The sequence below is a fragment of the Lonchura striata genome, chromosome Z (genome assembly GCF_046129695.1).
Source record: "Lonchura striata isolate bLonStr1 chromosome Z, bLonStr1.mat, whole genome shotgun sequence".
Taxonomy (NCBI): domain Eukaryota; kingdom Metazoa; phylum Chordata; class Aves; order Passeriformes; family Estrildidae; genus Lonchura; species Lonchura striata.
The window spans coordinates 81,024,728-81,050,379 of record NC_134642.1 but is presented as its reverse complement, the minus strand read 5'-3'; the positions used below and the strand labels follow the sequence as shown (position 1 = coordinate 81,050,379).

The window sequence follows — 25,652 nt, the reverse complement described above, 5'->3', positions numbered from 1 at the left end:
ACATGTAACAACTCCATGTACAACTCCATGTAAAGTTTCTTTGATGATGCAATGTAGCAATTCTTAGCAGGAACAGCAAGAAGGAAGAAGATGCAGCACTAATTTGGTAAAATAGAGTTTAAAGATAAATTGCAGCTTGGGCTTTCCACCGTAGTATTAATAGTTGTTTTGGAGTGGGACAGAAGAGGAAGGGAGATTTGTTTGTTTGGTTGTCCCTTTAGCAATTGAGGGTAAAGAATTTCCCAAAGAATTGTGTATTTTTGCAATTGATCTAACAGAAAAATTACTCTACTCTTATAATGTAAAATATAGCCATTACTTTGAGTGGGCTTTGAACAGTTTAGACAGTTAAACATTGCTGGCTTTGTAACACAACCAACAAGTGTTTATTGGGCTCTGCAAACATTGGATTTTCAGTCTCTAGCAAAAAACATTGCCATCAAAATTCTTTCAAAACTTTGAGCATCGAATTTGGAGCTTTTCAGGAAGAAATATTCATAATACCTTGAATATTTATTTGTATTTACTTTAAAATTAATAGACATAGCCTCCTCTAGAGCATCTATAGCTTCCAGAGGTCATTCTGAATCACACTATGGAGGAGACTATCTGTCTCCAGATGTATACAGCAATTGTGAATCACCCTCTTCATTCAGGCACTGAATTTTTGTGTCTACAGTCAGGCAGTGTTAATGTTGCCTTCATCCCTTCTCCCTTCTCACTCCCAGGATGGTGCTGAGCCACGCTGAGTCCACCTTTTGTAAAGCTGGGCTGAATCTCTTGTGTGTGTTCAGACAATGGAGCAATCCAGTCCAGTGATGGCTACAGAAAATTTGCAAGGATCTCCCATTGCTGTCCAAGATTGCCTCTGCAATTGGATTCTTCTCTTTCCTCAACCCCAGAGGCTTGAGAAAAATCAATACAGAAAACAAAAGGCATTCTTCGTTTCAGCAAGTCGTTAAAGCACAGGCTGCGTGTGATGCAAAACCATTAGGCCTATACTTAATCTTATTTACTTGCTTAAACCAGTCTCCTGTCCTGTTTAAGTGCGTGTGTGGGATCAAGCACCTCCCTGAACACTTGGCTGAATCAGAAAGGATTATTCTTGTATGGTACTTCTGCACGGAACAGGGAGGATATGATGCTAAAGTTCTGCTCAATTACTGCAAATACCTCCTTGCAAACCTATATTGAGTGCGTGAGTCATGCCTGGATTTCCACACACTGTGCCACCAAGTCTCATGAGCTGCTTACATTGCAGTGTACTGGGTTTCAACCTGGCATGGTGAATCACCTTCCCTCTCGGAAATGCGTGCAAAACCTTCTTTACTAGGGAAACAACACTTGCAGATCCCCTGACAAGCATAATACATTTGGAGATCTTACTTCCACACAGGACAACTTAATGTCCTTAAGAAACATGTCAGATGTTCAGGGATTTCACATCTGTGTGACCTTACTCTTCTTTGGGAGCTCAGGGAATGCTCTGCATTTATAATGTGTAGTGTATTATAACAATTTTTTTTTCATATTATGGGGCTGTACAGATGAATCGAGATTGAAGAACAGTCAGAAGATAGATTTCTTGGTATTGAGTAATTCTGTTAGAGGAAAATGCCGCGGGAGACAAGACTCATGATATCATGATCATCAAGTCTCAGTTTATTGTAACAGATTACATAGTTTATATATGTTCGTTAATTAGCTCATACATATTGCAAAAGCCAAGCTCATGATTGGTTGCTATGTGACTTGTACTATTATCTTAAAAGTATCGTTATGATCGATACATGCCTGTCCGGCTGGTTTTGCAGTTAGAACAGCTTAGTACCCCCTTTGTTCTTCTCTATCTACTTCTACATACTAAGCAATTTCAATATCCTGCTTTCTGCACATCATCTATTCTTCAGGGCCATGCGAACTTTGCAGCAGTCACGTAGCCCTCCCTATTTGGATTAACTTTACAGTATCATGTCCCTTGTCGTTCAACCATTCCTCTGTCAGGCTCTCTTCATCTCCCCCGTTTTCCTTTTGGACAAGAAGGTGTGCATTCAACATTTTCTGCAAAAGCTGCTGTATCAAGCCTTGCAAGCAAGTAAACACACAGGGCAAGACAAGCAAAAGTATCACAATTATGCTTAGAACTATTATGCCATATTTGATGATGTCCCTCAACCATGGTCCAATCCCCAATCCTTTCAGCCAGCCTTCCAAGCCCAATCCGTCCTCCACCTTCAACTGTTGAGTTAGCTCGGTCAATTTTCGTATTTGCTTATGGATGGATGTAGAGTGGTCAGATAAGTTCATACAGCACATTCCTTCAAATTCCTCACAACCATGACCTTGGGCTAGCAATAGGAAATCTATAGCCGCCCTATTCTGCAGTGTGGCATGTCTTACTGAGTCTACATCCAAAAGCATGTCACTTAAGGCTTTTGATGTAGCATTTGTCTGTTTAGCTAGCCAGCACCCCAGCATGTTGAGTTGAGCTAATGTTCCTGCTGAGGCAACACCAGGCGCTAGGAAAGAGGCAGCAATAATCGCCTCAGGGGACCAAAATCTAACATTATCTTGACAGTTACTGGCAAAGTTATGTACACTGCGTCGCAATCTGCTGCCATGATAACGCCGAGCCATGTCTAATATCATTGATGTGTTGGGTGTCAGCAATGACAATCTTCCTAACGAACAAGGGCCTCCCTTTATTCTGGAAGGTATGCCAGCCCAAGCTCTGTCACCACAAATAAAGAATATTCCTTGGGGCAAAGAAAGCGGATTATTTGTTGACTTTGAAACCTTTTTGGCCGTGTACTGACACCAGATACTACTGTTTCTGTAAATTGGCAAAGTGGAATTAACGACAATTGCAGACTCATTGATTCCCTGTTGCTTGCTTGTCCAGTTAAAGTACAAACAGCAATCCATGCCAACTGCCCCCAGTAGCTCTAGCTCCTGGGGTTCTGCCGGGGCGATCGGTAAGTAGGGCACCCACCTGTCCCAATTATCTACAGTAGTATTCAAATTTAAATTATCGCAAGTTGGAACACGTGTAGGACATGGCCATGTATCCAATGGTAGACCGACTAGGCAGGTGGAGAACGGATTGCCTGGGGAAGATAAAGCAAGACAGATGGACTCTTGCCCTGTTAGATTTGCCATTGTGACCCATACATTTGTTTTAGGTTGAGGTGGGACGTATGCCTGCACACTTAGCAGCACGGCTGCGATGACGAAACCTCCTACACTGCGTGTCCCATTCGTCTGGGTCAACTTGCCACTGAATGGGGATGCCAATACCATTCTGACAACAGGAATCTATAATCCCTGTCCTTTTAACACCTAGAATTTTCTCTACTAAGTGCTGTACCCTCCAAGCTAGCCTTCTTAATTCCAGGTCTTCTCTATTTTCTATTAATCTCAGGCTCTCCCTGATAGGCTGACCTGTTAATCGTGTTAAAGCGCGCTGTGGTGAGTCAAAGCTCCACTGGCGCTGACAGGTAAGACACCAGAATGCAGAGGTAAGGTGGTGCTGATGAATCCACCAACGATGAGAGCACCCTCCACAATATATTTTTACCCAAGATTGGTGGTCATAACTATTGCAAGTCAAGCAAGCAAGCGGACAACAGCGGTCAAAGTCTCTAGCTAACTGAGGCAAGAGGCAGTCTTCAACTTCTCTCTCCGAGTCAAACAGGAATTTAATCTGAAACTCTTCTTCTAATTCATACAGGATCCTGGAGATCGTCCTCTGTAGGCGCTGCCTCCTTCTCTGCTCCGGGCTGGTCATTGGTGGGCCGCACCCACTTAGCTGGGACCCACACAGTACCTGTTGGTGTAGAAACACAGAGATAGCCCCTGCCCCAGTATAATACTTTGGCTGGACCTTGCCAAATCCCTGTTTTTGGATCTCTATACCTGACTACCATTTGCGGAGGGGTAGGGGCTTTAGAGGCAAAGTGAGTAATTGCTGCGGGTAACCCCCCATCTCCAAAAATACATAAGTGATTAAGCACAAACAGGCATTTCAATAACCTATCCTGCACGCTGACTGTATCAATGTATTTTTCCAGATATTGTTTAAGAGTTCCATTGGCTCTCTCTGCTATTGCCTGTCCAGTAGGGGAGTTTGCAATCCCTGTAACGTGTGTGATGTTCCATGTTTGCATAAAGCGGGCAACACGTTTACTGCAATAAGCAGGGCCATTATCAGTCTTGATCTTCTGAGGCACTCCCATGACTGCGATACAGCTGCTGAGATGTCGCTCCACATGAAGGGCCCGTTCTCCTGTCTGAGCAGTAGCCCATATATAATGGCTGTAAGTATCAATAGTCACATGGACGTACTTCAAACGACCAAAACTAGGTACATGGGTGACATCCATCTGCCAAAGTTCATTAGCTTGCAGGCCTCGCGGATTTACTCCTATTCCCAGGCCCACTCCTCTGTTGTGATGGCTACATATGGGGCAAGCCTTAACAATAGCTCTAGCTTCTTGTAGTGGAATACGGAACTCCTGTGATAGGCCTTTGGCATTCTGATGAAAGATAGCATGGTTCTCTCGGGCCATTGTTTGCCGTGGAAGTACTACATGATGAGCAATTGACACTGACACTAATTTGTCGGCTCTGGCATTGCCTGCTCCCAGTCCTTCATTCCATTTGTGGCTGCGGACATGTATGATAGAATATGCCTCCCTTCTGTTCCTTAAGGCGCGCTTTAATTGAAGAAAGAGCTCGTAAAGACGCTGATTTTGGACCTCCTTAATGGCGGCATCTTCAATCCTTGATGCCACTCCTACGACATAGAGTGAGTCAGAAACAACGTTCAGCGGCCCCAACAAGTGAGACACTGCCCAAATAACTGCCCTTAACTCCAATGTCTGTAAGTTGTCCTGAAATGTTGCTTCCAGTATCTGGTAATGCCATTGTTGTTCTGTCTTCCAGACCACAGCCGCTCTGCGTGATTTGCGGCCTGCGTCTGTGAAAGCTGTAATGGCATTTGAGATAGGCTTCTCCTTTCTGAGGGGTTTCTGTATCCATGTCCATTTTCCTACCCATTATAATTGTTTGGGTGTAAGGGGTCCTGTACTAACAGTAGCTGCAGATGAGAGCAATGCTTCGGCAAGGGGTGCAGAGTTTAGAAGGTACCAGTCCAAAGTGGGTTTTTCCATGGGTATATTGATTTTTACTGGTTCTGAACCACTTATCTCTAAAATACGAGTACGTCCCTTCTTGATAAGTGTTGCCAGGCTGTCGACCTTGGAGGTTACTGTTCTTTTTTGCTGTAATGGGGGTGAGATCCATTCTAGCACCACTGTCTCCCCCGTTTTCTTTTCATGCTGGGTGACAGCTCAAACTCTAATTGGAGGATATGTTTTAACACATTATAAAACAAAAGTCTTAGAAATAACAGTTATAAGTAAAAAACCTTATTATTAAAAATTTATCAAACTATTAAATAATTGAACCTGTTTAAAATCTCTTTCAAGACAAAAATTCTCTAAATATAACAAACTCTTTCTTCAGAAATCTGAAAATTTGAAGTCTGAAATCTTGAACTAAAATTTGGATAATGAATTTTTAAAGGAAGATGAATTGCAGCTGCATAAAAGATTGGATAAAGAAAACACATGAGTAGTTAAAAAATCAAAAACACAGGATCCTGAAAAAACATTTTGTAATCAATTACCTAAAGAGACAATAAAACATATGAAAACTGACTGTAAATACTATAACAACACCTTAATACCTTAATACCTTAATAATAATTCTTATCACAAAAATCAGACAACTCACATTTTATGATTAACTTATTAATAAGAAATGTTTAAAATAGTTCAAGCAAATCCTTTTAAAGCACTCATATAACATTAGTAACAATCACTACTTATCATTACTTACAAAAACTTAACAATCACTATTTATCGTATTATCTATAAAACTTAAAAATCACTATTACTTATATTATTATCTATAAAAACCCAAAGACAGAGATTACAAACTCAATACTAAAATTCCATCAGGTGACATTTTCTCAACTCTTTGTTTGCAGAGACATTTTTGGTAATTAAATCATTACTAACATTTCTATCTTTATACAGTGATTTTTATCTATATCATATTTGAAATAATATTGATTCACATAATGTTCATCCTTCTTGTTATCTTGGAAAACACTCGGTCCTGCTGTACTTTTTCATTACGTCTCTGACTCTTGTAAGAAATTGGGAAGATGCTGTTGAAATTTTTGCTGTAGTGTTGCGATCCCGCCACCGGTGGCGCTGCTGCTCTCGGCGTTGTCGCTGCCATGGCAACCAAGACTGTGCCGCCATCTCCGCCGCCATTGCTGGGCGCTGCGGGGAGATGAGGGGCGGCGCCGCCTCGCTCCCGTCCTTGTTGTGTCACCTTGTGGATGGGAGAAGAGACACCCCCGCCACGGCCGCGCCCCGCCTGCTCCGGCTCCAGCGCGGCTGAGCCCCAGGAACGCCCCTCTGCCCCCTTGCGCTGCTGCTCGGCAGCAAGGAGCCTTCCGTTTCTCGGCTGATGTCCGCTCCGCCCCGGGCTCGCCTCCGGCTCGGTGCTGGCCGGCCCCGCTCTGTCTGGCTCCGCGCCCGCTCCGTTCTACCTGATCCCCGTTCACACAAAGTGAATTTGGGATCCCAGTCCCGTTGCCATAAAGCAATTTGGATCTCAATTTCCAGCACCTCAATGCTACTAGTGTCTATGGGAGGTACAGGCATTTCAGAAGCAGAGATGGGAATGGGAAAATTTGTGAGAACCGGAGGGTTTGGCTCACTGGAGAGAAGCGAGGGTTTACATTCCTTATTTTTCTCCAGAGCTGTCCGTATCACTTCCACCGCCCTCTTTTCTGCCTGACACATTAACAATTCGTTATCAACCACTCTCCAAAGTTTACTCATTTTCTTGCCCGGTTTATCCTCATCTAACACTAATTCCCACAACTTATCCCTATATCTTCTCCATTCTGAAAGTTCATGAACACTATGGGGGTTAAAGAAAAAGCCGTAAGACTCAGCATGATGCAATAGCGAAGGGAGATCCTTATCTAAGTCAATCCCCCTAATCTGCCTTTTTCTAAGAGAAGCACTAAATAAATCATATGCTGCTTGCCCTTCCATGATTACGTCGGTACCGTTGCTGGCTCCTTCAGGCTTCGGCAGCACGTATCGGCTGAGCTCGCTTCTACGGTCACTCAGGGCGCGGAGAAGAGCGTTTCGCCTCTTCTCTTTATTTTCGCCGTCCTTCCAGCTGCAGGACCCACACTCCAACGCAGCACCCCTCTCGCCTTAGGCTCGGATCAGGTCCCTGTTCGGGCGCCAGTTGTTAGAGGAAAATGCCGCGGGAGACAAGACTCATGATATCATGATCATCAAGTCTCAGTTTATTGTAACAGATTACATAGTTTATATATGTTCGTTAATTAGCTCATACATATTGCAAAAGCCAAGCTCATGATTGGTTGCTATGTGACTTGTACTATTATCTTAAAAGTATCGTTATGATCGATACATGCCTGTCCGGCTGGTTTTGCAGTTAGAACAGCTTAGTACCCCCTTTGTTCTTCTCTATCTACTTCTACATACTAAGCAATTTCAATATCCTGCTTTCTGCACATCATCTATTCTTCAGGGCCATGCGAACTTTGCAGCAGTCACGTAGCCCTCCCTATTTGGATTAACTTTACAGTATCATGTCCCTTGTCGTTCAACCATTCCTCTGTCAGGCTCTCTTCATAATTCTGCAATGCTTACTCTGAATGCACTCACATACTTGAGAAAGGAAAACAGATTACAATTATTTGACTTGGGTGTTATCCCACAGCAGTTGAAAAGAAAGAGATGGCAGTTTGGAAACAGAGCCAGGCAAGAAGGAGCATATTTTGTGCATTTTGTGCTTTTCCATTCTCTTCATTCAAACAGCTCTGTTATAGTACCCTGGCTTCAAAGGACACATTTTAGAGATCTTTCTGCTGCTCATGCTGATGAGTCAGATATGGTTTATTTTGTGACAGAATTAATTGCTTTCTTGATCTCTCATGTCTCTCTTTCCTATCAGAAGTCTAATTATAAAATCCAAAGCCCAGCATTTCCAGCTATTCAAGGTTCATCTGCTCTGCAGTTTGTGTTAATGAGCTTGGCTCTTTGAATTCACCCCTGTAATTTTATACGAGCTGAGAGCCTAAGCCATTATCCATTTTTGGGAGCAGTCATCAACATGTACTTACCTTTAGAGATTATGAGAGTTTATCTTTCTCAGAAAAGCTAATGGCAATTTCCTCAGCTCAGCTTGTTGCACTGTTCAAAAACACTACAGACACCTATCAGAAGCATGACCTCCATACACCATTCTTGCTGATGGAAGAGTCTGTCTTTACAGAAAATTTTAAAGGAAGCAGAGGGAACAGGGGCCCAACTTTCCTTGTCTTTCAGTGGCATCTGAGACGCTAAACCCCTTCAGATATATTTCAAAACTCAGCCAATATTGCACCTCCCTGGAACAAAATATCAATGCATAGATTTCCAACTGTGATTATGCACTGAACTAAGTTGAATGTTCTGATAGTTCAAAGTCAAGGCTCAGCTTCCAAATATTATGTGTTTGCATCTGCAGTATGTGGAGTCATACAATTAGTTTCCCTGTGTGTGGGAGGAAGAGTGGAAGAGAAAGATATTTTATTTACTGCATTGCACATAGCATTGCACCTGATGCCTAGATCACTGTGCCCCATCAACTCCTCCTTTCCTGAGTCACAAGAGGAGCTCTTCAACTCAGTCACTTGGTTTTCATCAGCACAATGCTGTCCCTCAGTAATAACCAAATTATGAAAAAGATGAACAGCCTTCTGGAATTTAATCACTTAAAAACAACAAGTATTTTGCTTCATAGAGGTTGCCCTCAACCCTCTTAGCGTTCACCCGCTGTGAAGGGCATTTTTGGTGGAGTGAAATTAATGACAAAACAGTATCTCATACTTTTAATTCTTACTGCCATCACTTGGATCTACACATTGTTTGCAAGATTTGCAGATCCCATAACATGTGGGCATATGATGGTTCTCCTGTAGGTTCCAAAGCAGACTCCAGACAGTAGCTAACCTGAAAAAAAATATCCTCAGGAACAGAAAGCTGTAAAACAGCAAAGCTGTTGGATTTGAAACAGAACTACCCAGCTTGAAGGTAGTGGTCATTGTCCTCTAGAATTACCAATAATATACACAATCAAGCATTGATATATCTCTACATAAATCAGAGGAAAATAGACAAAGGTAAGCATCACTAACTGCTCTCTTGAGTAGCATTAATTTTCCTTTGGTGACAATGCTTCACACTTCTTTGTAGACAGCAAATGGAGACCAGAGTGGCAGAGCCCTCCTGTTCCAGCATTTGTCATGGTTTTTGACTTTTTCCAGACCACAGGTGGCCAGGAGAAAGACCATAGAATTATAGAATTATGCTGCATTGGAAGGGGCCTATCAGGATCATTGAGTCCAAGCCCTAGTCCCATGAAGGACATCTCAAGAGTCACACCATGTTCCTGAGAGCCATGTCCAAATGCTTCCTGAACTCTCAGTCTTGGTGCCATGACCACTATCCTGGGGTGCTTGTTCCAGGGCCCAACCACCCCCTGGGGGAAAACCTTTCCCGATATCCAACCTCAAACTCCCCCAGCTCAACTTCAGGCCATTTCCAGGAGTCCTGTCAATGGTGTCAGAGAGTGAGCAGATTGGTATCTGCCCCTTGTAAGGATGTTGGAGCCCTAATGAGATCTCCCCTCAGTCTCCTCCAGCTGAACAGACCAATGTCCTTAGAAGCTCCTCCTAGGGCTTCACCTTCAGGCTCTTCATCATCCTCATGGCATCCTTTGGTCCCTGACGGCTCAATGGCATTTTTACATTGCCCTGCCCAGAGCTGCACACAATATTCCAGCTGAGCCCCCCGACCCAGGGCAGAGCAGGACAATCCCTCCCTGGCCCGGCCGGCCATGCTGGGCCGGAGCCCCCAGGACAGGGATGTCCCTCCTGGCTCCGGGGCACTGCTGGCTCGTGTCCAGCTGGCCATCAAACAGGATGTCCAGGACTATCTCTGGGCAGAATCCAGCACCTTCCCTTGTAGAACTTCACACAGCGTGGTGATTGTTCAGCCTTTTAATTTCTCAAGGTGGCCTCTGCAGGGCTCCTCTTCTTCTGAGGCAGTCAGCAGCTCCTCCCAGCTTAATCCTGTTGTCAGACATAGTGTTCCTTCCAGGCCTGCATTCAAGTCATTTGTGAAGATATTGAAGAGAACCTGCTCTCACATGTAGTCCTGCAAAACCCTTCTAATGACAGGTCACCCCTCTGATGTTACTTGATTCTCTATAACTCTTTCCTCCCAAGCCAGAAGGCAGCTGCTCACTCATCACATGATGTGTTTAGCTCTGGGATGAACGTTTTGTCCAGAAGGATCCTGGGAAAGACAGTAAGGAAAGCTTTGCTGAAATCCTAAAATATTATATTAGCTGGTTTCCCTTGATCCACAAGGGGGGATATCTTGTTGTAAAAGGAAATCAGGTCTGGCAAGCAGAACTTTCTCATGATAACGCTATGCTGGCATTGTCCTTCAGGTGATTTTCAATACCACCCAAAATAATCTTCTTCATGAATTTATCAGTCAGTGAAATGAGACTGACAGGCCTGTTGTTTCTGGGGTTTTCCTTCTTGCCCTCCTTGAAAACCAGGACAATGTCCACCCTCTTCCAGCCAGCTAGGACCTCTCCAGCTCCTGACTACTCAAAAATCATTGAGGGAGGCTTTGGGATGACATCAGCAGCTGAAAATTCTCAGACAAATCTCATCAGGTTCCACAGACCTGTAGGGATCCTGTTGGAGCAGCAGATCCCACATAAAGGTCAGCTAGGAGTTAATTGTTCCTGCAGCTGTGGTCTTCCAACTCAGGACACTGAGACTCCCATGGTCCATCATCCATATTGAAGACAGAAGTAAAGAATGTGTTAAGCACCTCTGCCTTGTCTGTGTTCCTGTTTATGAGGTGACCATCCTCATTCTGGAATGGGGCAATGTTATTTCTACAATGGCTTTTGTCATTAATATATTGGAAAAAATCCTCTTGTTGGATAAGCACTAACATTTTAGCTAACCAGAAAAACAACACAGGTGGGGCAGGATCTGCTTTTGTTTGCCCTGAAGAGAGGAAGGCTGAGTCATCTCCCTATACATATGATGTTTAATAGCTTATTGTGCCATTGTGTGACTGCTGTTCAAAAACCTTCTGATCTGGGGTAATGCTTGGCATATCCTCAGTAGTGCTGCTGACAAATAGGGTTGCCCAGAAGTCCCTCAACCAGATTAAAATGTTATTTATGATTTTTTTGGCTTAGAGTAATACATGAATTCCCAGCATTGATTTCCTCTGTTAGACAAAATTTTGGCTTTATCCCGATAAACACTCCTGGAACAAGATGAAGCTGGCTGCAGGAGACAGCTGGCAGACAGGTTTTGTGTAACAGTGCCTGCACTGAGCAGACCAGAGCTGAAGCAGAATGAAGCAAGAAGAAGAGTGAAAAGGGTGCAAGAGACCTGCATGGATGAACAAGGAACTCCTGTCATTATGCAATAGAAAGCAGGAAATATACAGGAGATGGAAGCAGGGTCAGGCCACTTGGAATGAACACAGAGATTATCAAAGTAGAAATGAGACAAGGAAAGCCAAGGCCCATCTGGAATTAAAACTAGCCAAGGATGTCAGGAACATGCCAAAATTCAACAAAGGAAATACAGGAAAGGAAAGGCACCTGGGCAGGAATAACCCCAAGCACCAGCACAGGCCAGGGTGATCTGGCAAACAGCTCTGCAGAGAAGGACCTGGAGGTCCTGGAGGACAAAGAGCTTCCTGACCAGCAGAGTGTCCTGGGATCCTGGAGCGCACTTGGAAGGACACTGCAGGGAGGGATCCTGCCCCTCTGCCCAGCCCTGGGAGGCACCTCTGGAGTGCTGTGCCCAGCTCTGGGCTCCTCAGGGCAGGAGGGACACCGAGCTCCTGGAGCAGAGCCAGCAAAGGCTGTGGAGGTGACGAAGGGCCTGGAGCATCTCCCTCACCAGGAAAGGCTGGGGAAGCTGGGGATGTTCAGCCTGGAGAGGAGCCCCAGCTGAGAGGGGCCGTCAGCCCTGGGTGTCCCTGGCTGCAGGACCCAGCAATGGCAGCAGAGCAACGGGCAGGGGCTGAGCCCAGGAAGCTCCACCTGGACCTGAGGCAGAATTTCTTCTCTGTGCAGTGACCGAGCCCTGAGCAGACTGCCCAGAGGGACTGTGGAGTTTCTCTCACTGGAGATACTCCAGAGCCTGGACACAACCCTGTGCCACGTGCTCTGGGATGATCCTGCTGGAGCCGGGAGATGGAGATCACTGTGGTCCCTTCCAACCTGACCCATCCTGGGATTCTGTGAATGACTTGCTTTCTCCTGCTCTTAACAGAAAGGCTGCAAGCTGGAAGCTGCCAGCTTCCAGAGGTCTTTCAAGGATGCTGCTCTGCTGCTTCCTTGACATAAGTCTGCTTTCTGCTCGGGACAGGCAGAGAAACCCACATCCCACTGCTGCCCAGACATAGAATAATCCTAACTGCCTTTGCTGCTCCTCTGCAACAACAGCCTGCAGTTTTGAACAGACAGGTCCCTCCACTGAGGGGATTTCATAGATTTTCTCTGTCAATACAATTTGCCCAGAATGCTCTTATATTCTGAAATGTTGGAATTTCCATGTACACTATGGCCAAATACTTTGGAAAGAGTCCCATCTTCCTTGCTCAGCCAACAAAGTTGTGGTTCTAAGGTTCTCAGCTGCTTTTTGCTTTCTTATGCCTCCTTCCTGTGTTGGTGAATGGTTACGCTTCCCCACCATTTTCTCAAAGCTGTGCCTTTCCCAATCTTTTCTACTGCAGTGAAGCTGCAGCACTTCCAGGCTTTTCTTGGAGAGTGAGCTACCCAGCTCCTTTCTCACTACTCTCATCTGGATTCCAGCTGCAGCAGGGATGTGCAGAGCAGGGCAACTGAGCACAGTTAATTCCTAGTATGGTGCCAGGATCCAGAAGTGTTGGTGCTCCTTGCTGGGTGATGCAGACGTCACTGAAGCATCTTCACAGCACAGCCTGGCCTGTGATAACTTGCCAGCTCTCCTGCTGAGATAACTTCCCATGTTATCCTTTCCTAGCTTTCCTCTTGCTGGATTGATGTTTACTCTGCCTGCAATTCCCCCAGGTTTCTCTTTATTAAATTTTGATTCCACCCATGTGCTTTGTGCCTTTTGCTTTTCTGTGCCTGTGATTCTGGTGTCTGTTGCTTTGCATTAATTTGCAGCTCTCACAACTTCTAACTAATCCTCCCAAGTATCAAATCTCATTACTCTTTGCTTGTTTCTTCTTCTGAATGATTGATGAGAGTTTTAAATAGAGCAACTCCTGACAACTATCCTTGTGCCATTCTATTATACAAACACTCCCCAGTTTGCTATATGGTCACCTATAATTTTGTTCTGCTCCTTCAGCCAACTTGGAAATGAGAATGTTCCTTCCAAGCCTCATTTACATTAATTTATCAGAGAGGAATTTTGTCAGCATGTCAACTGTTTCACTGCAGTCCAAATCTGGTTGGTTTTGATCTCTTGCAACTGTGCCCTCTAGTGCTTTCTTTGGCTTGGATTCTTTCAGAATAAAAACAACAGCAATACTGCCAGGCAAAATTTGTTGCTCACTGCTCAGGGGGTTTTGGCCTTCTGAATTCCTGGTGGTACAAAATGCTGTGTGTAATCTGTGTTTCACTTCTCTGCTAAGACTCAGTGTTTTCAAAGTGACAAAGTTCATCTGCTACAAGTATCAGTTTTCAATTATATTCTTTAGCATAACCTACTACAGGAGTAATATTCGGACAGCTGTTTGGTTTTCATCTTGTTCATCTGCAAACACTTAGATATGTTCCTTGCTGTTTTAGGCAACAATGTAAGAAAAGCTGGGTGGAAATGGAGAAAGACAGGCTGGAAAGTGGCTGCTAAGCATACGAAGCTGGTAAATAGAGGTAAATTTAAAAAGGTTTCCTCTTTGCAGGTCACACCTCAGGTTTGGTTGAAGGTTTTCCTGGTGCTGCTGGTGTTACTTGTCGCCTTGTGCATTGCAGCTGGCTGTTGCAAGCCAGTCCTTTTCTCATCCTGCTGCTGCTGAATTTGCCAGCAGCTCATCTGATGGGAGTGCCCATGCTTTCAGCAAATTCTTCCTCCTGCCCTTGGGAAGCACCAGCCCTCCCAGCAGTTGCAATTTTTATCAGGAGAGTCTTTATTTCCGGATAGACATGCATGAAGTGCATCGGTGGTACCAGATGTAACACTGCACCCAGAATCATCATATTTTTGGTGACAGCTGTCCCCACTGAGTGACAAAGAACTTTTTTAACTGGGCATCATTTTGTCCCCTGGTAGGCAGTAATAAGTAACATTGTTTTTGAAGTGGAAGGGGAATTGGGTAATGTTTGTTTTGTGTTCTGGTGTGAGAAAATGTGATGTGTTTTTCACAGTCAGCAATAAAAAACACCCTCAGGTCTTAATTTCCTAGTTAGCAAGAAGATTGTGTATAACAAAAACACTGACAGGTGACTTTGTATTCAACATGCTGGCAGGCCATGCGCTCAAGCTGCCTTAAAACTCATGGAACATGTTAAAACATAAAAAAATTATACCAAATAATTGGACAATTATGAATTACTAAGAACATCCTTCATTTTACCAGCAGAAAATTACACCCTTAACTGTGAAGGTAATTTTGATAAAATGAACACTCTGGGCTATGAATTTATCAAGCAAGTAAAGGTTGATTACATTACTTGATAAAATCTTCAAATTGTCAATAATAATGTATTATTAACATGAAAACCTCTTGCTCTTTCTACTTACCAAATCATCTTATCTATTCATGCAGCAATTGCAGTATACAAGTTAAAAGAGGAGTCTTGATTTTGCCATCAGTTAAATGGAGGAAAAAAAACAACATTACTGTGAAGAGCTGAAAAGCTGTTTTGTAATTTTCGTATTGCCTTGGGACCTTTGGAAGTCACTGCTCTCTTGCAGGAAAAGCACTGCACCTTTTTATTTAGCTGGTCTAGGCCATAAGTTTCATTTCTAATTAAAGCACAACCTTGAAATAGGGATGACTGCCACCTCATCATTAGCTGCATGAAGTGTTCTCCTTGACTTCCCTAGGTTTGTCAATGACATGACTTATTTCACCCTTTCATGTTTCTCTATGGCAAACAAGTCTCCCTCCAGCTGAAAACATATTTCTTTGGCCTCTGCTTGCCCATTCCTAAGTGGAACTCCCTCCATTTAATGGTAAAAAGGATATAATTCCATGTTTTATTGGGCAATGTATAATCACAGCCTTATGGATCACTGAGGTTGGAAAAGCCCCCTAAGATCCTCAGCTCAAGCTGTTAAACCAGCACTGCCAAGCCCACCACTAAACTATGTCCCTGATCATCATGTTTCCACAGTTTTTAAATTCCTCCAGGAAAGGTGACCCAGCCATCTGGCCACCTGTCAAAAGGTGAAAGGCAGGTACTGAATGGAAAAAATACTTGTAGTCCGGAGTACAGGCCTTGTGATCCCAGACAATGTTGCATTTTTATTGACATGCATTTTACTTCCCCCTAATTTTAGCTTTCTTTGAGGACAAGTACTCGCTATGTATCACTCAAACGAGAACAAAACAGATAAGAATCTTCCTCATCATTAGGGAATGTGAAATCAGCGACAGTGGGCAAATGCTACTAAAATGTTGACATTTATGGTAGAGATGGCTGGAGCTGATGCCTTCTGATCCCAAACCCAGCAGGGCCCAGGGTTCAGTGTGCTGGCCAGAGGCAAATCACCTCTCCAAACGGATTCCAAAGGGCTGGGATGAGGGGCCCAAAGCCCACCCAGAGGGCCTGGGGCCACCGGAGAATCCCTCTGAGTAAATCTGCTTGGGACTGCCAGGACTGAGCTTTGCAGGCAGCACAGAGACTGAGAGCACCTGGAGTACAGCCCAGGGAAACTCTGCAACTGCAATCTTCCTCTGCACTAAGGACAACTTCTGCCTCTCCTCAGCCGCCAGCGGCCTGACATCAGCACTGCCGCCCTCTACACAAGCAGAAAAATAGCGGAAAACTTTCCTGAACAAACAACCCCTTCCTTGCAAAGGTGGGCAAGATGCTTCTGGTGACTCATTTGGTCTCCAGGCCTCTGAATATGCTGGGACTGTGGAGCTGCCTGTGCCACAGGCTGCAGGAAGGACACTGACCTCCTGCCACAAGTACAGGAGCGGCCGAATGGCAGAATTACCCCAACTTCTTTGGCAAACTCCTGGAAACTCTGGGCCATGGCTCTGCCTGGCTCAATCCCGTTCACTGTCATTACTGACCTCCTGAGCCCACCAACAATCCCTGCCTCCCACAGCTTTCAGCAGGAAAATAGAGTGAAGCTGTCCTGATGTTCTCTGTTCACTGCTGGGCTCCACTCTCTGGTCACACTCGTGGGTTGAGTCCGCACCCAGCAGGGCCCGTGGTGGACAAGAGAGCAAACCAGAAAAGTCAGAGATGCAGATGGGAAAGAAAAACCTCAAGCTGACATTTGAAATAAGCACTCATTCAATAAGAAAATGGATTACACACCCACCGCTCCACCTTTCTGCAGGAGGGAAGAAGGGAAATGCAGAGAGCGGGGGGGGGGCATTGTGCACACCCAGCTCATCGCCAGGCTCGGAGCTCCACCTCGTGGGTGCTGGCCACCACCAGCGGCCACTGGCCAAGGGGCCACCAAACCTACCTCTTGGGGACCTGGAGCTCAGCAAGGCTCTCAGACGCGCTTTCTGATGGCCTCTTGCTTATTACTTTTTTACTGACACCCACCTTGCATTTCTCAGCACTGGATCTCTCTTACTGTCCACGTTGGAGTCACTGAGGGACAAAGCTGCACGTCTGGCAGGGCTGTCTGTGAGTTCCTTCTGCTCTGCCATGGCTCAGGGTGCTTTGTCTCAGCACAGTAGTGAATGGGAAGACATTTGTCATCTTTGAGCTGAGATGTTGCCCTCATCCTTCCAGAGGCACCGGGTCTGCTGACTCAGACCTTCCAAAGATGTGCACTGTCCATATGTCAGCTGTGAAATAGTCCACCCTAAATGTCATGGTGTTGTAGCACATCAGCTACAGCCTTTGCTTCAGAGGGAGCCAGGACAAAGCCATGAGAGACTGCGATGGAGCCTCTATCAGGCGTGTGCACCAGGGCAGAGGTCAGTGGAAAGCTCCTCGAGAAACACATTGTATCATGGACTGCTCAATGCACATTTCTTGTAGAGGAAACCTCTCAATGAAAAGAGATGTAAAAAGCTGAGTTGATATTCAAGACAGTAACATGAGAGTAGTGGTGAGCTGACTTGGGGGCATTATGGACAAAGTAAAGAAGCCCCACCCTGGAAAACAAAATGTGTAATTTAATCCTCTGGACACTGTCACTCTGGACAGTGAGTATTTATTCTTAAAGCACAGCCAAGATAAAATAGCTGTAGTTCTTTAAGAGTCATTTAAACAGATCCATGCTAAACTATTTACAGAAGAAAAAAGCATTTTTAAAAAATTAAAAAGCCATCTCTCTACAGCACCAATAAATGTGCAGAAGCTAAACTTTTCTAATTAAATCAGAAGTTAATGGCAATCACCTAGGAAAGATTCAGCTGTCTGCATCTGGCAACACTACCCTGGGTACAAGGGCCTTTGGAGAAGATGAGGGAGAAAAGTTCACAAATCAAATCTCACATATTCCCCAAATGCAGAGCTCTCATTTTACCATGCCACAGAGATGTGTCTGGCTGCCAACCTATCCCTAAAGAAGCAGCCAGCTGGACCTTTACCAAGATAGTCTTAATTAACAGCTGAGCCTGCAGGCTGCTTCTTTTCTCATCTTGCATGGCTCTTGAAGCCCTGGCCTGGCTCCCTGCACTCACCTGTGCCTTGACCAGCAGTGTGCCAGGCCCACGTCTTGAGGGGCTGTGTTTCTGGAAGGATCAGGGCAACATCTCAGCTCAAAGATGACAAATGTCTTCCCATTCACTACTGTGCTGAGACAAAGCAGCCCTGAGCCATGGCAGAGCAGAAGGAACTCACAGACAGCCCTGCCAGACGTGCAGCTTTGTCCCTCAGTGACTCCAACGTGGACAGTAAGAGAGATCCAGTGCTGAGAAATGCAAGGTGGGTGTCAGTAAAAAAGTAATAAGCAAGAGGCCATCAGAAAGCGCGTCTGAGAGCCTTGCTGAGCTCCAGGTCCCCAAGAGGTAGGTTTGGTGGCCCCTTGGCCAGTGGCCGCTGGTGGTGGCCAGCACCCACGAGGTGGAGCTCCGAGCCTGGCGATGAGCTGGGTGTGCACAATGCCCCCCCGCTCTCTGCATTTCCCTTCTTCCCTCCTGCAGAAAGGTGGAGCGGTGGGTGTGTAATCCATTTTCTTATTGAATGAGTGCTTATTTCAAATGTCAGCTTGAGGTTTTTCTTTCCCATCTGCATCTCTGACTTTTCTGGTTTGCTCTCTTGTCCACCACGGGCCCTGCTGGGTGCGGACTCAACCCACGAGTGTGACCAGAGAGTGGAGCCCAGCAGTGAACAGAGAACATCAGGCCAGCTTCACTCTATTTTCCTGCTGAAAGCTGTGGGAGGCAGGGATTGTTGGTGGGCTCAGGAGGTCAGTAATGACAGTGAACGGGATTGAGCCAGGCAGAGCCATGGCCCAGAGTTTCCAGGAGTTTGCCAAAGAAGTTGGGGTAATTCTGCCATTCGGCCGCTCCTGTACTTGTGGCAGGAGGTCAGTGTCCTTCCTGCAGCCGTGGCACAGGCAGCTCCACAGTCCCAGCATATTCAGAGGCCTGGAGACCAAATGAGTCACCAGAAGCATCTTGCCCACCTTTGCAAGGAAGGGGTTGTTTGTTCAGGAAAGTTTTCCGCTATTTTTCTGCTTGTGTAGAGGGCGGCAGTGCTGATGTCAGGCCGCTGGCGGCTGAGGAGAGGCAGAAGTTGTCCTTAGTGCAGAGGAAGATTGCAGTTGCAGAGTTTTCCTGGGCTGTACTCCAGGTGCTCTCAGTCTCTGTGCTGCCTGCAAGGCTCAGTCCTGGCAGTCCCAAGCAGATTTACTCAGAGGGATTCTCCAGTGGCCCCAGGCCCTGTGGGTGGCCTTGGGGCCCCTCATCCCAGCCCTTTGCAATCAGTAGAGCTGGTCCTCAGGGACCTAATTCAGGCACTGCTGGAGACTAGCTTTTGGTGCACCAAGCTCCTGATGGACCTGGATGGTCTTGGAGGGAGGAGTTCAGGCATCACCCCAAAGCAGGCTCACCTGTAGCTGTGCAGGACCAGGTGGAACATTTTGGGGAACAAAGTGGAGCCTCTTATTCCCCAGAGATGCTCAGAGCATAACTACAAAACTAAGGAAAGGGATGAGCATCTGGTTAAAACCAAAATAAAATCAGCTGTGTGGGACCCTTGACAAGGAAGGCAAGAAAGCAGAAGGTCCTGTATTAGAAACACTCCTGATCTTTAGAGCTATGCTTTTATCCAACAGCAAATAGATGTTCCAAGTCAGAGAGAGATTAATTATTTTCTAATAAAAAATTTATACCATTTACCTACACTTTAGGAAAACTGCATCTTGAATTTCAGCAGTGGTCAGTGATGTTTAAGCTGCTTTTTTGCAGCTGAAAATCTGGCTGATGAGATCACACCCATGGGCATCTTTTCTCATACTAGCACCTCTGACAGCATGCAGGGCATGGTTTTTAGCAAGGAAAACATCTCCTTTCCCCACATGCACCAGGAAAATTGAAGTCAGGGCTAAACATCTCTAAAATCCTTGGCTGCAACAGAGGTTTCATCCCCCAGAGCAACAGAGAATAACAGGGTTATTAATCGCTCTCAGCAGCAGGATTTAAGGCTAAAACCTCTCTAGCATTTTCTGCTTGGTTGAACAACCCTGAAATCTCCAACCTCTCTGTCCCAATTCTCCTCCTGTCTCTCATTTCGCAGTGCCCATGCCTCAGGAGCTGATGAATGGAGAGTAAACTGCTGAATATTTCAAACTCAGCTTCCTAGAATAAGTCCTAATTTGTCCAATTTATAACTACCACGCTTTCATGAGGACTTCTCTTCCCACCAGCTAACTGGCTCAGAACAAAACAAACTATCATTATTCCTGCAGAATTCAGAGTGACCTCTGGAAGAAAATTATTTTTTCTGACAAGTTTTCTTTCTGAAGGATATCCATGATAGTCAAGGCATGTGATTGCTGGGCTCCAGAGTCATGGTGAGCTGCCACAAACAGATCTGCTGACTTCCAAATCCTCAGTAGCTGGGTCTTGCTGTGGAAACAAAATATCATATATTTTGTATGCAACAGTGGCTATGCGGTTGCTCTTTATCTTACTTTTCCTTATTTGTACCTTTGCTTAATGGTGGCATTTTTTATTTTTCTCCATGTATAGAAAACTTCCATAAGCTTCTAATTCTCCTTACTTGTGAACTTGGGGCAATCTCACGGACATTAACAGGCAAATTAAAAATGGATTTAGAAAATGCAACAAATATGAGCCGGCAAAAAGGAGGGTGGTAGGGCTATGTCCGCTCTATGGCCAGCTGTGTGCTTATGTCTTCCCAAAGAGACTCTGTCCAGGACCAGGTCAACATCCACAAATTATTGGAACAGAAAATCAGGAGCCTAATTAATGCTCTCCCTGCTGCTGAAGAAAACAATCCAGATGAAGCAAGGCTGAGGAAAAGATGAACCAAAGGCCTGGTGTGTGTGTTCTGAGGAGTTGTGATTGCAGTTCTGGTGGCTAAAGGGCTTAAAGCTTCAGCCCAGTCTCCTTGTCCCCTTTTCACCTTGACAAAAGGGCTTAAAAGGAGGAACTGGATTTCGAGTGTGTGTAGGAGAATCCTAATACAGGCATAATTGGCCGGTTTGTGAAAAGGAAGAAACTGACAGCTTTGAAGCACTCAGTTGGTTTCCTAGTTAATTTCCATGCCGCAATAATCAGTTCCATGACCGAACAGCAGAATGTTGTTAACTAACCAATGTCAGGGCTTTGTGGACATTTAAAAACAGGTGCAGCCAGAAACTCCTCAGAATTATGGACAAGCTGAATGTAATAATGGAGACAGTTCCACTAGGCCACAGCAAGTGCACTGCTGATCTGGAGAAAGAGTCCTCTTCTGGAGGACTGTGTGACAGACTGTCCAGTATGAAAAACAAAGCATCCTTGCAGAAGGCAGTCTTTGAATTTACAGGAAGGCTTCATGCAGCACAGATGGAATACCAGATACTGCACCGACAACTTGCAGAATTCAAATGGAATTTCAGTAAGAAATCATAGAAAAAAAGAAGCTGAGAAAGCCCAGAGCCCACAAGAGCAATTAAACATGCATCAGCAAAAATTCATCACACTGTGAGAGGTTTGAGTGTAGGAGAAACAAACAATGCATTACTTTGGAAGCATCAGGCATGATCACTTCGGAATGAACAGGAGCAACAGCTACAGGAGTAAAACATAAAAACTAGAATTGCACTCCAGTGAAGGATTTAAAAGCTAAGTCTTACATGAAACTCTGAAAGAAGACTCAGAGAGCATGGCCATGGACTGGACCTGACAACTTCTCTTCACAAAAGGAAAGAGCAGACAACTGTGATAAAGTCTGCATTTTATAACTCAATCTTTATTTCACGTATCCAAATTTAAACCTCATTTTTCTGTGACCCTGATTTGTCCATGGAGTTAGGTTGTTGTCTTACTCTCTGTTTTATTTGCTTTATAATCACAACTTTGTGTACTAAATTCTCTTGGAAATAATAGTGAAGAAATGAAGCAACACACAGCATACCCTCCATCCCCCCCTTATTTTATTTGGCTCAATATATTTAGAATAACTACATGACACAGAATTAACAAAACCACAGCTGAAAGCCATTTACAGAGATCAGGTCACAAAGGAGAAATTAAGTTTTGAGACTTTTCCCAGAGAGTGTGGAATATTGTGGAGTTCTTATCTCTTGCAATTAAAACCTTCAGTCTTGAATGATATATCCCAGGTATCCTGATGGATGTGTGCTGTAAGACAAAACCTGAAAGAAGCTCAGGATACCGTGGCTGGTGCCAGCAAAGAGTTAAATCATCTGCACACTAAGTGTGCAGAGAGAGAATTTAACAGGAACTTTAAAAATGGAGCCACAGAAAGTACAGCAGTGATTGGAGAAGGAGAGAGCTTTCCCAGGGTACTGCAGGTGGGAACAGCTGCTGTTTGACATACACGCTCGCACCTGGGGCTCGAAATCTCTAGGCTTGAGAGGTTTCACAAGCACCTTTACCTAGCCCTAACTCCTCATAGAGGGAGATGCGCTGCTCTGGTCCAGAGATGCTTTGAATTCTGTCCACAGACATTCAAAACTTTCTGGCTGTTTGTTCCTCTCCGCAGCCTGGGCGCTGCCCTGAGGACACGCGCGTCTCAGCCTGGCTCTGCTGTCAGTCGGTCTTTAATTTCCTGCAGTTGTATTTTGCCGTCGGGAGCCCTTGAGCCTGTCGAGATGTCTCGGAAGCCGGAGAGAGCGGCGGAGCCCCGGCGGAGCGCCGCGCTCGGTTCGGGAGCTGTGACATCACCGCGCGCATCCCTGGCAGCCGCGGAATTCCCGGCTGGGCTCCCGGCCGCTCCCAGCGCTGCAGCTCCTGCGGCGGTGCCACCTCGTCATGCTGGAGGACGAGCATCGTCGGGACAGCTCCAGAAATCCGCTGCACACTTCCCGGTGAGTTTCCACTGAGGATTTGTTACTCGCTCCGGGCTTTGCCTGTTTTAAGTTAGTGCCCCTTAAGATCACGGTTAGATTTATTCTTAAGCGGTCTCTATCACCTTCAAATGTCATCTTGTTCCACCCCCTGCCATGGGCGGGGACACCTTCCACTGTCCCAGGTTGCTGCTCCAAGCCCTGTCCAGCCTGATCTTGGACACTCCCAGGGACGGGGCAGCCACAGCTTCTCTGGGCACCCTGTGCCAGGGTCTCACCACCCTCACTGTGGAGAATTTCTTCCTCATATCTAAATCAGTGGCCTGTTCTGAAGTGTTCGGCATGTATTCGGAAGTTTGCAAGAAGAAACTGACACAAGCTTTTAATGGCACATCAAACATAATTTCCCAAGCAAAAGCTTCCTCTGCTGTTTTGTTTACTTATAGAGCTTCCACAAGCTGCTCTGCGGCACTGGAATTTTTTGCTCCCTTAAGTGAAATTGCATGCTTTTTAATTTATCCTTTTGTGTGCTAGTAAGCTATTGATAGGTATTTTAACAGAGGAATAGTGCATATTCAAAAGCCTTAGCATTCCCAGGTGACACTCTTCAGAATTAATTTTTTTTCTTTTCCTCTATGCAACTTCAGAGTAATTTAAAGAAGTTTTAAAACTTCAGAATGATGTGGATGTGACAGAAAATATTTTTATGTTTTGATTGTGTTTGATTGATTTATTTTTTGATTGTTTTGATCTTAACTCTTGATAAGTGTTATGAAACTACAGATTTTTTTTAGCATTATGAGATTTTGGTGTAAGTTGCAATAATAAAAAGAATGATGTTATGAAAAACGAATTTCTTAGTTCTCAGGGCTACATCTTAATGCAAAAATTCTGTGCAATTTGTGAAAGACTTACAAGCCTTTAACATAGCAAGTGTTCTAATAGGCAGTCAACCTTGGATTTTTGATCTACTTCAAAAATCATAGTACCTTTGTTTATTTCCCTTAGAATTGTGTAGAATTGTTTTGAAGAGAAGCAAAGTTTGTAATCTGCTTAGTAGACTGTAGCTCAATCTATGCAAATGTAACAATTTTTATGGGTGTTCTGAAAACTGACAGTGGATATTCTGCTATTTATTTATTTATTTATTTCTCTACAATATTCAGGCTTAGCGGACTAGCAGTACAACTCTATTTTCTGAAGCCGATGTCAGATTACAGTTGTGGTAATTGTTCATGTGACATGGTAGCATGAGTGGTTAAAAAACCCAGTATTTTAGTAGGTTGACAAACAAAGTAAAGCATGTCTCTGCTAGTGGCCTTGAATGGTTTTATGATATAGAAAAGGCTAATCTTTGAAACTCATTGAGTACAACGATGTATGGCTAACTATGTTCTTAATTCTCCACAGTTTATAGACATAAAAATCTGCAATTTGGACACCATGAGTTCACAACCTTCAGACAACATCACTTCCAGGAAAGCTAATCGGTGAGGTCCAGTTCTGGATTTTTAAGTGTAGCAGTTTAATTCCTGCTTTTGTGACTCATTTATTTTCTAGTAGCCTGAAATGGTGCAATTAGGGCTGAGGAAGAACCAGATATGGTGGGAGAGATGCAAGCTGTCATAGAGTCATCAGGAAGTAGAGACAGTTTCTGCCAGCATGCAGGAACACTGCCCAGGAGGCACAGGAGAATTTTGCATATTAATTGAGGTGGTAGAGGTTGGCTGCCAGTCTTACCATTACCTGTGTTTTATAACTTGATAAGTGTTTGATCTTTGGCACAAACTATTTGTCTCTCTTTAGTCTGTACAAAACTGCCAGTTACATGGGAACAGCAAAATTCCACACATGCAGACTTTGGTCAGAAATCAGACTGCAGTCTGCTCCCTCAGCTGCAGAAGTTTAGCAAAATTACCTACACTGCTAGGTAGTAAGTGAAAGAACATTTCTCTCAATTGCAAAATTACTCTGCATTTTTTGTCAGCTGTGTAATTGAAGCTAGTGAAAAGCTGCTTTTCTGCAATGGTCAGTGCTGACTGTAACCAACAAACTTGTGAACACTGAGAGTTTAGGGTTTGAGCTACAAAGTACCTTCTTGCAATGTAGAGCTCAAGAGCTATTTCACCTGCTCATATGCTTTATTGAAGATTCTTAAGGTCCTGCTAAAAATGGTGTCTTAATAAAAATGATGTCTTATTAAAAGCTGTAGTTGGTAAAAAACATATTTTAGCTCAAAACCAAGGGTTGATGAACTACTAATATATGAAAATGCATGTAGAAAACATTCCCTGAATTTTTTATTAGATTGCCAATTGTGCATACTTTGAAACCTTCTAGGGACTTCGTGTGGTTTTGTCTTTGACTGAATCTTCTGAGAGCTTTATGGTTGTAGCACTTCTAGCTGTTATATTATGATGGAAGGAAAAATCTCCTACAAGTGGTAGTAGGAAGCTTTCATAAAGTCCTGCATTTGCTGTCACGCTGTGACAATTAAAGGAAGTATCACAGAAACAAAAATTCTTCAGGCTAGTTTCTATATTATTTGAAAATACATAAGTAGACAACCAAAATGAAGTGGGTAACATAAGTAATAGTTCAACAGTTATGGCACTGGTTGGCCGGGGGTTTTTTAATTAATTTGCTTGGTTTTGTTGGTTTTGTTTTTTTTAGTTCTATACTAAGAAAAAAAAATAAGGTTTTTTGATATATATTTTTAAGTTTCCATCAATTGCATTGTGACTCCAGAAGCTGTGCATAAGCTATTTCAAAAGGTGTCTAATGCTTTTTTTTTGCCAGTACTTAGTATTATGTTCTCTGT

The 25,652-nt window shown here is 44.4% G+C and overlaps 1 protein-coding gene across 1 annotated transcript in view; it reads left to right on the top strand.

The window, feature by feature from the left end:
• Positions 1-22,636: 22,636 nt before the first annotated feature.
• LOC116184748 (coiled-coil domain-containing protein 171-like) overlaps positions 22,637-25,652 on the top strand; it is a 40,696-nt gene continuing 37,680 nt past the window's right edge. The window contains exons 1-2 of the mRNA XM_077790446.1: positions 22,637-22,852; positions 24,242-24,321. Coding sequence (XP_077646572.1) covers positions 22,637-22,852; positions 24,242-24,321 — 296 coding nt within the window. The remainder of the gene's footprint in view (positions 22,853-24,241; positions 24,322-25,652) is intronic.